The 13,234-nt window shown below is 44.2% G+C and overlaps 1 protein-coding gene across 1 annotated transcript in view; it reads left to right on the plus strand.

Annotated features, from left to right (window-relative positions):
• The window catches only part of LOC121549643 (heparan-sulfate 6-O-sulfotransferase 1-B-like), a 78,936-nt gene extending 72,185 nt beyond the window's left edge, over positions 1–6,751 (plus strand). The window contains exon 2 of the mRNA XM_041861429.1: positions 3,952–6,751. Coding sequence (XP_041717363.1) covers positions 3,952–4,654 — 703 coding nt within the window. The 3' untranslated portion in view covers positions 4,655–6,751. The remainder of the gene's footprint in view (positions 1–3,951) is intronic.
• Positions 6,752–13,234: the final 6,483 nt, after the last annotated feature.

Consider the following 13,234-nt stretch of genomic DNA (forward strand, 5'->3'; position numbering starts at 1 on the left):
GCACTCGGCGGTCCTGTTCTGTGAGCTTGTGTGGCCTACCACTTCGCGGCTGAGCCGTTGGTGCTCCTAGAGGATTCCACTTCATAACAGCACTTACAGTTGACCGGGGCAGCTCTAGCAGGGCAGATATTTGACGAACTGACTTGTTGGTAAGGTGACATCCTATGACAGTGCTTGAGAGTCTGTGAGCTCTTCAGTACGGGCTATTCTAATGCCAATGTTTGTCTATGGAGATTGCATGGCTGTGTGCTTGATTTTATACACCTGCCAGCAATGGGTGTGGCTGAAATAGCCGAATCCACTAATTTGAAAGTGTGTCCACATACTTTTGGCCATGTAGTGTATAAGAAAATAGGGCCCTACTAACTTTATTAGGATAGTCCCCTAAATATAGTCTGTAGATACTAAAACTATCACCTGCCCTCTGTTGATATGCAACACCTGCGTTAAAGTTAGGGCTTTATTTACTTCAGTACTCACTGATTCAGGAAGCCTTTTATACCAAATCTGTGCATGTTTGTGACTTAATTGACATTTACTGTATATCTAGTTAATACATAATGTTCTCAGTGATTCAACGTGACAACATTGTGTGAATACTGCCATCAAGTGGGGCGTCAGGTAGCCCAGCGTTGGGCCAGTAACCGAATGGTCGCTGGATCGAATCCCCCAGCCGACTAGGTGAAACATCTGTAGATTCGCCCTTGAGCAAGGCACATAACCCTAATTGCTCATGTCCAGAGCGTCTGCTAAATGAATAGGCTGTAAATCAAGTGGCATTGTTATGAATGACATCCTCCTATCTAATGCTGTATACAGGTACTGTATGTGCAGTGATGGCTGGTCTACTTTACACTATCCAAATGACATGTGGTGGTGGTTGTGTGGTTAATACTCCCTTTAGAACGCTCTACTTCATCTTGTGAGCCGCTGTCATGTTTCTGCAATAACAATCTTGTGGCAAATTGTGATCATTATTGCTATCCCAACAGAATAGCGCAGTCAGCATTTCTGGTTGATACATTCTGCCATTGTGGGGCCCATCCATCAACAGAGGTGCCGTGTGTTTGTCCCCTAAGTGAATGAGAGCTCATGTGAGACAGTGCGTGTATGCGTGCAAGAGATCGAGAGAGAGAGACACTCACACTCAAATACAACAGCTTTGTGTTTAGTGAAAACTCTTAGAGAGAAAGGGATCAGACACCAAGAGAAACTCCCTGTATTATAATGGATGGGTGTATTAGCAGGCTGCATCCATCTTGTCAGATTTGTAACAGAGCCGCTGTATGCTATGCTGGGTCGGGAAGCTATAGCTCCTCTCTCTCTCTCTCATCCCCCTCTCTCTCTCTCATCCCCCTCTCTCTCTCTCATCCCCCTCTCTCTCTCTCATCCCCCTCTCTCCCTCTCATCCCCCTCTCCCTCTCATCCCCCTCTCTCTCTCATCCCCCTCTCTCTCTCATCCCCCTCTCTCTCTCATCCCCCCCTCTCTCTCTCTCATCCCCCTCTCTCTCTCTCATCCCCCCTCTCTCTCTCATCCCCCCTCTCTCTCTCATCCCCCCTCTCTCTCTCATCCCCCTCTCTCTCCTCATCCCCTCTCTCTCATCCCCCTCTCTCGCTCTCATCCCCCTCTCTCTCTCTCATCCCCCTCTCTCTCTCATCCCCCCCTCTCTCTCTCTCATCCCCCCTCTCTCTCTCTCATCCCCCCCTCTCCCTCTCATCCCCCTCTCTCTCTCTCTCATCCCCCTCTCTCTCTCTCTCATCCCCCTCTCTCTCTCTCTCATCCCCTTCCTCTCTCTCTCTCTCTCTCTCTCTCATCCCCCCTCTCTCTCTCTCTCATCCCCTCTCTCTCTCTCTCTCTCTCATCCCCCCCTCTCTCTCTCTCATCCCCCTCTCTCTCTCTCATCCCCCCTCTCTCTCTCTCATCCCTCTCCCTCTCTCATCCCCCTCTCTCTCTCTCATCCCCCCCTCTCTCTCTCATCCCCCTCTCTCTCTCTCATCCCCCCTCTCTCTCTCTCATCCCCCCTCTCTCTCTCTCTCCCCCTCTCTCTCTCTCTCTCTCTCTCTCTCATCCCCCTCTCTCTCATCCTCCCCCTCTCTCTCTCTCACTCTCTCTCTCTCTCTCCTTCTCCCCCTCTACCCATGATTCCAGGCCCATCATATCTCATTCTGTCAGGTGTGCTGGTGTAGTGAAGGCCCCCCAGAGGGGGGATCCTGCCGTACTCTCTGATTCGCTTGCAATGTTGACTGAGTGGAGCGCTAATTTGTAATGAGATCCGAACTCCCACATGAAATCCACCTCCAGACTCCAGTTCTCCCCAATCCAGCTCAGCTATTCATAAAAATAAAAAAAACATTAGTACCCTCTCCTATATTCTTTAGTCATAGCAGGGGGCATGGCAGGGACTTGAGGTGGGATACTGTATGCTACTTTAACTTCAGAGACTTTTGTTCTGCTAAAGGGAATTAACTACTTTAAAGTAAGTTAACAGTTCTTGTGTTTCCCAACATGGGAACGTCATCTTTTCCGCACCCGATTCACTCTAATTACACAATAATTCACTAATGCGGTCAAATCCCCTGGAATTTCCACTTGTTTCCCGAGAATCCCGAAAGCCCCAAAGGCCTAGAATTCCAAACTTGAAGTCTTGAACCATGAGTACTGATACTAGTCAGGTGTGGGCGTGACTGGACACTGTGAGGGAGACAATAAGAACAGTAATTGTCCCAGTGTAACCCTTCAAAGACCTGAAGGCATGGAAAAAGCTATTAGTCCCACCTTTTGACCTGCACCTGTCAAAACGCCTCAGAGTGGAGGGAAAATAGAAAAAGGGCCCCTCTTCTCCCCCTCTCAGTTACCTGGCACAAAATGTCCGCCTTGTTGCCTCACTGTCTCTCTCAAAAGACAGCCAGGGGTGGAAACTAAGAAGCGGTTGGCTCTACTGTTGATTTGAATTTCACTTGGCATCACTGTCCCCACGGTCTCTGTTTTAAAGGTTGTGTTATGACCCAGCCAATGGAGATAAGAGTGTAGGGATCACTCTGAATCATTATCGGACCCTCTCTCCGGCTCTCTAACTCAAATAATATTACCATGGTCTGTTTTGGAAAAGCAGTGACCCTCGGCTGTTTCTCTACAGTCAGATTTAATCTCAATGTTGTTATGACATAAGTATAGGCCAGTCAGTGGAGTCTAATGGTACGAATACTGAAGTGGTTTGTTCATCTTCGTGTGAAGGGGAATAGAGTTATGCAGGCAGGGTATGGATGGTGAGGTCATGGTCGTCCAAAAGATCCATACACACACTGCCCCCCGGAGATGGAATGCATTTCCCGTTGTCTGGCTCCCGCTGCAGTGCAGTAGAATACCACAGCGAGGTCAGGCCTCTTTGCACGACAGGTATTTCTGATTACACAGATGCAGAGGAATGTTCCGCCCCTGTTTTTCCTCTGGAGATGATTATGTTCCAAGGTGCTTCACTCCAGGTCTCTGGTCTGGACCCCATAGTAGCCCCAGAGGTCTGGAATAGTAGCGATGATCTGGTTAAGCGCCAATGATAATGTCCCCAATATATCAAAACCAACGTCAATGTCATCATTCACAGCAGTGATTTGTGATGTCATGAAGTACCCCTGATTCTTCAGTCTTTTTTCTCATAGAATATATTTATACAGGTGTTAATTTATACTACATATTTCACACGTGTGCTATTCATAATTCACTTCGGTCTTTGACAAAACTTCAAGTGGTCTGTAGAATGCTTACGTAGATCTTATGTGGTCACTGTTGATCCTTGAAGGCTTCCATAGTTAATCTCATGTTGAAAAGACACTAGCAAATCCAGACATGATCATGCTAACTTGGTCAGTCATCACGCATTATAATTTTTTGTATATCACTGTATTGATATTTTCATCAGTCATTAAGTGCTTTTCCTCTGTTGTGTTTTGCAGGAAGTTCTACTACATCACCCTGCTGAGGGACCCTGTGTCGCGCTACTTGAGCGAGTGGCGCCACGTGCAGCGCGGCGCCACCTGGAAGACGTCCCTCCACATGTGCGACGGGCGCACGCCTACGCCCGAGGAGCTGCCGCCCTGCTACGAGGGTACGGACTGGTCGGGCTGTACTCTGCAACAGTTCATGGACTGCCCCTACAACCTGGCCAACAACCGGCAGGTGCGTATGCTTGCCGACCTCAGCCTGGTGGGTTGCTACAACCTCTCCACGGTGTCCGATAAGCGGCGCTCGCAACTTCTCCTCGAGTCGGCCAAGAAGAACCTGCGCGACATGGCCTTCTTCGGTCTGACTGAGTATCAGCGCAAGACGCAGTTCCTGTTCGAGCGCACCTTCCGACTGCGCTTCATCAGGCCTTTTGTGCAGTACAATAGCACGCGGGCGGCCGGCGTGGACCTGGACAACGACACGGTGGCGCGCATCGAGGAGCTCAACGACCTGGACATGCAGCTGTACGACTACGCCCGCGACCTCTTCCAGCAGCGCTACCAGTACACTCGGCAGCTGGAGAGACGTGCGCACCGTCTGGCGCTTCGGGGTCACGGGCTGGACCCCCGGGATTTGCTCAGAGAGGAGGGGGGCGAGGGGACAGCCAGGCTGCCCACCGAGGACTACATGAACCACATCATCAACAGGTGGTAGCCCTTACCCCAACCCAACCACCCACCTAGACACCCACTTTCCTGACCTCCCCATTGTCTGGTATGGTGAGGTTGCATCAGAGTGAATGTTTAGGAAAGGTGAGATTTGGCACTTGTGTCTTGGGAGGAAGAAAGTTGCAGAGGATTGGGTGCTGCAGTGGCTTACCTACAGACTTTGCATGAGGCGAGCTGTGGGTTGCGGACCAGATTATATCCCTTCCAGCTCCTGGATGACATAGACGTTTTGGTCTTCTTGGATTATGTGGAGAGGTCGGGTCTTTGTGATTGGAAGCCCATTATAAACCTGAGTCACCCTCTGGAGTTCTCGTAGCAACAACTGTCTCTACTCATATTCCCAATGGAGCAAAAGAAAACGACGGAAAATTCCTTTACAAAGTAAACAAAATTGTTTTACTTTCCGTTCTATGTCTTGGCCCATCAGAATAACATATGTGCTTAATATGTTGTTGTAAGGGGTTACAAAGCAGTGAGACAGGAGATTACCTGTACTTTGGTCTGAAAGTATAGACTGTCAAAGCAAAGGACATTTCTGACGAGCCATCTTTTTATTTATTAAATTGCTTTCTGATAATTTGAAATAGATATTTTTCCAATGTGAGAGACTATTTGGCATGGCTTGATATACAATTTGACACTTGTAAGTTATATAAAGTCATGATGGTGACTTAAAATATCGGTCATAACATACCCATCCATTTGCTGAAAGGTTACTAACATTTGCAGTCAAAGTTTAGAGCTATATCTTAATATAAATGATGGATAAACTTTTTTTTACACTTGTATGTTTTACCATTTTGTCTGAATGTCGTATGAAGAGGCCAGTCTCTTTGGTTCCAATGTATTTTCATTTGCCCGTTGGACTGTGATCTGTACACTAAAGGAGATGTACAGAATTGAATGAGAAGGTAAATAATTGACAAAGGTTTGTCATATGATTGTCCAGGAACATTTCTGACCACATAACCTCCATACATCAATGGATGCTCAACAGGAGACCGACCGAGGGTCTCGCACTGAAGGGGAAACAGGAAACACTGTCTTATTACTTGTACAAAATAATATTTCTGTGAGTGTGTGCATGTGTGTAAGTGTGTGTGTGTATTGTAAGTGTGTGTGCGTGTGCTTTTGATTCTGGGCTTTCATGCTCAATACATTTCCCTCTGATTGGGATCAAATGTGTCATTTAAAACCAGAACTACAATGAACAGGTGTAATGGATGGATTATTAGTTGAGTTTGCCATGCTCCTCAAGATTGACATATTCTGGGGCATTATAAAATTAAACAATGTCAAAAAGTGCAACAGGTTCAATATATTAAAGGGGTGAAGAATGCACAGTCTCTTGCAACCATAAGCTCTTTTTGTTAATGATCTATTTTTTTGTCAACTGAATTAGGATGATCCCCTGGTGAACTATGTGTTTGATTAACATTCTAACAGAATGTGTGTGGACATGATATAATCCTCATCATTCAATACTGGTGTGTATGGAACCTCCATATCTATCCTATTTAAAATTATATTCCCCAAAGTCCCCCATCCAACAACAAAAACGGTAGTCCCACAGGCATGGTCAGTACTAAAAACAGACGTCAGACTAATTGTTTTGGGAGTGTTAAGATGCTTAAGGAAATGTGGACCAGTGTGTGCAGATCCTGCGAATGACTCAGTCTTGTCATCAAGAGCAGAACGTTTCTGTTTGAGTGACGACTACTTACATTATGTCCAACCCTCTCCGGAGCAGAGGTCAAATTATGGGTTCCAGAAAATACTTCTCTAATGCAAAGCGTTTCCATTTTTATCTCATTTGAGAAAGATCGCTTTGGGGAAGATGGATTACAAAGCTATGGATTTGAAGAATTGTTACAGAGTGAAGTGTATGTGTGTGTGTGTGTGTGTGTGTGTGCAGTCGTGTGAGATGATAAAGCGAAAGAGTAAGAGAATTGAGTGAAGTGGGACATTTCTAAACAAAGTCTCTGGTCTGGTTTTACCCATATTGTAATATCGCTGTGAGTATTTCTGTTCTTCAAGCAGATTGGATCGTCTATTCAACAATAATAAAATATGTTTCTTTGTATTTCAGTCTCTGCTCTTCTTCCTGGGTCATCCATCGTTTGTTGTCCTGTTTGTTGTTTTTCTCCATTGTTTTCTATCTTGTTTGTACTCAGATTGGACCAGACAGCATCTAGAGAACTGCACAGCATGTTGCCAAGGACTGAAAGACGTGGAGTCCCACCAGAGGTCGGGCCCCCCCGATAGCATATGAACACGTCATGAACCATAGCTTTTTTTATTACAGGAAGTGAGCTTTATAACGGCAACATTGTCTTCTCAACCTCATGGCAAAATGTGTATAATAGCAGGAATTTAGCTCAGGGATTCTTGGAAGTCAGGACATTCCTTGTGCGGCAGGGAAACCTTTTTTTTTTCATAGTTGTATTTTTTAATTTTGTTGCATTATTTGAGCTTAGAATTTACAGTTAGGGGAATTTTTATTAGGACAAATATTAGTTTTTAATTTTTTTTTAATACTTTCAATATTATTCATTTCCATGTCGGCTCTATACCTGGAAATGCCCTTGTCCGGAGCAAAGGATCCCAATTATAAACTCCAAAAAAGTGTTAAAATTCAAAAAAACTGGCAATGGATATTAACTGAAAATGTGTTTTATGTAGGTTCTTGCAATAGCCTTCTGTGACTTTAAATAATATTTCTCTCAAAACTTTGATTCCTAAAAGATGTCCGTCAGATTTGTCTAAAATCCTGAAGTAAATCCAGAATGAGCAGGGTCAGCTATACCTGTGGTCCTCTGTGGCTCAATTGGTAGAGCATGGCGCTTGTAACGCCAGGGTAGTGGGTTCGAACCCCGGGACCACCCATACGTAAAAATGTATGCACACATGACTGTAAGTCGCTTTGGATAAAAACGTCTGCTAAATGTCATTATTATTATTATTATTCATGTCCTCATTACATGTAGTGCAACAAGGCCACTCATGGTCTGGAAAGTTCTCTACTTTTGATAGATATAAACAAACAATATTGGAATCACCATGGTCACAACCATAAACGGTCAACTCCATCTGCCTGATGGATTGAAATAGAATTTCAATTTTGGTTAAAATAGATTACATTTAGTTAAGTTTTAGTCATAAATCAATTTAGGATAAACTAAATTGCTACTGTGTATACCACTTTAATGAAGAAGAAAAATGCTATTTTTGTCAACTCCGTAAAACAAACTCGGCAGATTTTTGTCATGTCAACTCCGTCAGTGTTGAAAGATCTGATAGAATTGTTGTTTTTATTGGGTATTTTCTATATTTTACAAATGTTTGTATTGAACTTCTATTTTTAGAGGCAAAAATATTTCTGTTTTGAGTATCTGTTGTCAACTCTGTAAGTAGCTTGTCAACTCCGTCACTAATGGCTAACCCTCTTAAGATCATTTAATTTTACAATTATTGTAATAACTGTACTGCAACATATGCTTATACAATTAAAGGGGCAATCAGCAGTTGCTACATCCATTTTTGGACTTTTAATGATATGTACTCATTGATTCTTGAAGACTATTACTTTTAAATGCCTCATGAACTGTTCTACTCCGTCAGAACCCAAAATAGAAGCTTGTTTTCCTCCAATGTTTGTAAACAAAGAATGTAAACAAACACTATATAGCCTCAAAACATGGTTAAAACTATACTTTTGATATCGTGGATGGTGAATCCTTGCATCCATAGCGCTGTTGTCACGTTCGTTGAAGGACGGGACGGACCAAGGCGCAGCGTGATATACATACATGTTTATTATACCGAATAAACACACGACAAAACAATAAACCAACGAAACGTGAAGTCCTAAGGTTGAACACACAACAAACCTATACACGGAACAAGATCCCACAACCCACTAGTGCCAATAGGCTGCCTAAGTATGATCCCCAATCAGAGACAACGAGCGACAGCTACCTCTGATTGGGAACCACACCGGCCAACATAGAACTACACATCCTAGAAAACCCACATAGAATATGCACAAACAAAGAATACACACACCCTGACTCAACATATAAGAGTCCCCTGAGTCAGGGCGTGACAGTACCCCCCAAAGGTGTGGACTCCGACCGCACAACATAAACATAACAGGGTAGGGGCCGGGTGGGCATTCCGCCTCGGAGGCGGATCCGGCTCGGGGCGTGACGACCTCTCACTCTCCGCCTCCCTGTTGCGCCCCTGGTCTGGTCTAGACCTCGGCGCGTTGCTTCCCCTCTCCTTCCTCCCACTATACTCCAAGCCCTGTCTGGACCCTGGTGTGGGAGACCCCGAACCTGGAGAGGGGCTGACGTCATGGTCTGGACTGGAGCCGCTGACCGGAGCTGGACTAGGCACCGGTGGAGCGGACTGCTCTGGCTCCGGAGTGGAGCCGCTGACCGGAGCTGGATCAGGCACCGGTGGAGCGGACTGCTCTGGCTCCGGAGTGGAGCCGCTGACCGGAGCTGGATCAGGCACCGGTGGAGCGGACTGCTCTGGCTCCGGATTGGAGCAGCTGACCGGTGCCGGATCAGGCACCGGTGGAACGGGCACGTGCCGGACTGGACAAACGTACCACTGGTCTGGTGCGAGGAGCAGGCACAGGCCGGGCCGGGCCGGGCTGGCGACGCGCACCACTGGCTTGGTGCGAGGAGCAGGAACAGGCCGGGCTGGGCTGGTGACGCGCACCACTGGCTTGGTGCGGGGAGCAGGAACGGGCCGGACCGGACTGGCAATACGCACCACTTGCTTGGTGCGAGGAGCAGGACTGGGTTCCTTGATTAACCCCTGCTCCTTCTGCTGCCTAACCAGCTCCTCTTGCCGTGCCTCTACACCTTCCTTCTGCTCCCTCTGAACCAATAGCCCCCGTAATCTGGTGGCCTCCTCTCCTAACCAGCAGATCCGCCCTATCGCGGCCTCCTGCTGCCTCGTCGACCACACCGTGTGCCCCCCCCAAAAAAATTATTGGGGTTGCCTCTCCACCCTGATCCCTTTCAGGGCCTCCATCTTTCTTGCCAGATCCTCTCTTATCTCCTGCCAAGTCCATCCTCTCTGCTCCTCCTCGGCACATTGCTTGGTCCAGGTCTGGTGGGATCTTCTGTCACGATCGTTCATAGACGGGACGGACCAAGGCGCAGCGTGATATACATACATGTTTATTATACCGAATAAACACACGACAAAACAATAAACCAACGACACGTGAAGTCCTAAGGTAACACACAACAAACCTTACACGGAACAAGATCCCACAACCCACTAGTGCCAATAGGCTGCCTAAGTATGATTCCCAATCAGAGACAACGAGCGACAGCTGCCTCTGATTGGGAACCACACCGGCCAACATAGAACTACACATCCTAGAAAACCCACATAGAATATGCACAAACAAAGAATACACACACCCTGACTCAACATATAAGAGTCCCCTGAGTCAGGGCGTGACAGCTGTCTATGAATTTGAGAGTGATAAAATTTCTCCAGCCCCATCCCTCAGCTTTTTAGCTAACCAGGGGTGGGAAGGCCGCTTAGTCATTGTTTCTACTGCTGATTGACACTTTAAAGAATTGGCTGTGCTAGACCTAAGGGATAATGTTTGCTTTATAAATGTTATGTTCTAAATCGATAGAAACATGGCAAAATGCTAACGTAATTAGCCCTCGAGCGTGTAATTGTGCTATAAAACACAAACAAAAATAAGTTGAGAGATTTGTATTATATATTTGAATAATCTAATGTTAAAATTAAGCAATCAAGGCCTTTAAACACCTGTTGCACAATAATTGTAAAAATTAAAAGCCTTTTATGGTGTCTGACATAAAAGGCTTTTATGTTAGTTACATTTTATGAAAAATAAATAGGTTGTTCCGTTACATGGTGTGATACCTAATACGTTGTTCTATCAAAATATAAATTTCAAATGTTGTTAATATTAAGACAAATATTGAGATTGTCCCGTCTTTTAAGAATCCCTGAGCTCTAAAACAGCAACATTTTCTCTGTCCCTTAATTAATAATTTTGCTACTGTTTACCATCTGTCACTTTATTCCTAGATATATGTACATATCCACCTCAATTACATTTTACATTACATTTACATTTTAGTCATTTAGCAGACGCTCTTATCCAGAGTGACCTACAGTTAGTGAGTGCATACATTATTATTTTTATTTTTTATTACCTTTGTACCTGCAGTACCGTTACTCATTGTGTATGTATTATTACTTTTATTATTACGTGTTTTATTATTACGTGTTTGTAACTGCGTTGTTATTAAATTACCTGTCTAACAGAACACAGAGGGTGTTCTTTAATGGAAGCCTCTCCAACATGACATTGCCACGATAAGTTAACTAACACTAAGGCTTAAATGAATAATGAGTTAATTAATGACTTGCTGTCGGTTGAGAATAGGGCTGTACAGTGTTGTCTGCAAGAAGTCAGGAAACGTTTTGAGAATGTTAAGCAAGTGCACAGTTCTGTTGGGTTGGAACAAGCGGCAGTGGAAGCGGAGAGGGAATTGGGATTATGACTGTCTCTCCCTGTCCCTGCGGAGCGAGGCAAACAGATGGCAACAGCTGGCCAGGTTTAACCCGGGGGTGAAATCTGCTCGAGTTGAGCTCCACATGAGGCACCGCTGAGGGCATACCAAGGTCACACTCAATCACCCAGTATATATCATTACTCTCTACAGAGAGCATTGTTGTATTAACAATATATTAAAGCACTGGCGCAATACACGAGACAGCACCACATTATTCATTCTCTTGGAATACCGATAGTGTGTTCTCTGTTGTGTTCATGTGTTTGAACTTATCAGAACATACAGTAGAGCAAACCACTTTGGGTAATTGGGTAATTGCTAGGTGAAATTAAAATAAATAAAAAATAAAAATAAATATGCCATTTAGCAGACGCTTTTATCCAAAGCGACTTAGTCATGCGTGCATACATTTTTGTGTATGGGTGGTCCCGGGGATCGAACCCACTACCTTGGCGTTACAAGCGCCGTGCTCTACCAGCTGAGCTACAGAGGACCACAAAACAGTCCTAAACATAGTACTTTCTAGTGTAAACATGATTTTGATAAACATACAATGTAAACATACATGTTATCATATGAGGTGCTTAAGGGTTCCATTGGATTTTTCTAATTGACTGTTGAAACATTACTTGAATGTGTTTCCTTCATACTCACTTACCTCACAATTTCAGTTCCATCTTTCAAGGATCCCGTTTTTGTTACCAAACCACCTAGCCTACATTATGTGTATCCACTATATATGATGTATTACTTTCGGGGCTTCAAGCTTAACGTCGGAGACCTGTTTACAACTGAAGCGTACATATTTCAGGAGCCATAGAGGAGCATGAACATGTGTCCACAAACACAACCAGGTGCACTTGTCACTATAACTGACCTTAAACCAGACATCATAAATTAACTGAATAACAAGTCTTTCTGATGATATACTGTAGATGCTGCTGTTGGGTTGTTTCATGTTTGAATCACAATGAATAAGTCAGAGCTCAGCTGGTGGCTGTGTCTGGAGAGAACTCCAAAGAAAGACTCCCATCAAAACATTGCGATGAAAGATGAGTCGATTTGGCAGAGAGAGGCTGAGGAAATAGCTGGAGGATTGGCCGTATAGTGTTGTGCATTTTTCAGTTTACTCAAGAAATGCAATTTTTCCTTGTGCTTCTCATCACCTTTAAAATGTGTAAGTTGCACAAGACAATACATTCGCAGCTGCCTAGCCCAATTACAGTGTGACAAATGGGGACAGAATGTAATTGACAGAGGTATTTGTTTATGTGAGATAAAACAGGCTTTGTATAGAGCTCTGAGATCAAAACTAACACTGCTGTTGTTATATTTCTCTCTTTGGTCTCTCGTAATGAGTGATCCATGGAGTGATCTCTTTCAAACAATTACATTCATTGAATCAAACACAACACATCAAACCAACTCTGAGTGGTATTCATATAATTGAGCATTACAATTATGTATTTACAAAACAAAATAGTTTTGTGAGGTGATAGAAGGTGACAGTGCCATACCTTTTCACTGATCCTTGAGTGGATGTTGAATTAAAATTGGACTGTAATGGCATTCAAAAACTAGCTAACAAAGATTAGGCTCCATCTCCATCTGCTGGTTATATGCTGCCAATCCACTACTCCCCTTGTGTTTATATTGAATGGCATTTTCTTTTTAGTATGTTTTAGTAAAACTGAACTTAGAGCCAACACATATAATGCGCTATTTTTTGTAATAAGCATGTATAAGCAGTATAAACATTGATTAAGGTTTATATTATAATCAATTTCTATGTTGTAATTTTTTATGATTGAAAATGGATTATATAACCGCCTAGAAAACTATCTTATGTACAATGTTAAAGATGAAGCATGCAAAGCTCATCACCTCTGTCATCATCATCATCTTCCTCCTGAGTGCTTTCCCTCAAGGCTTTATGAAGTCTGATCCAGAACACTTCCTGGTCATGATCGTTCTTGGGCCAC

This window comes from Coregonus clupeaformis, chromosome 34, assembly GCF_020615455.1.
Source record: "Coregonus clupeaformis isolate EN_2021a chromosome 34, ASM2061545v1, whole genome shotgun sequence".
Classification (NCBI taxonomy): Eukaryota; Metazoa; Chordata; class Actinopteri; order Salmoniformes; family Salmonidae; genus Coregonus; species Coregonus clupeaformis.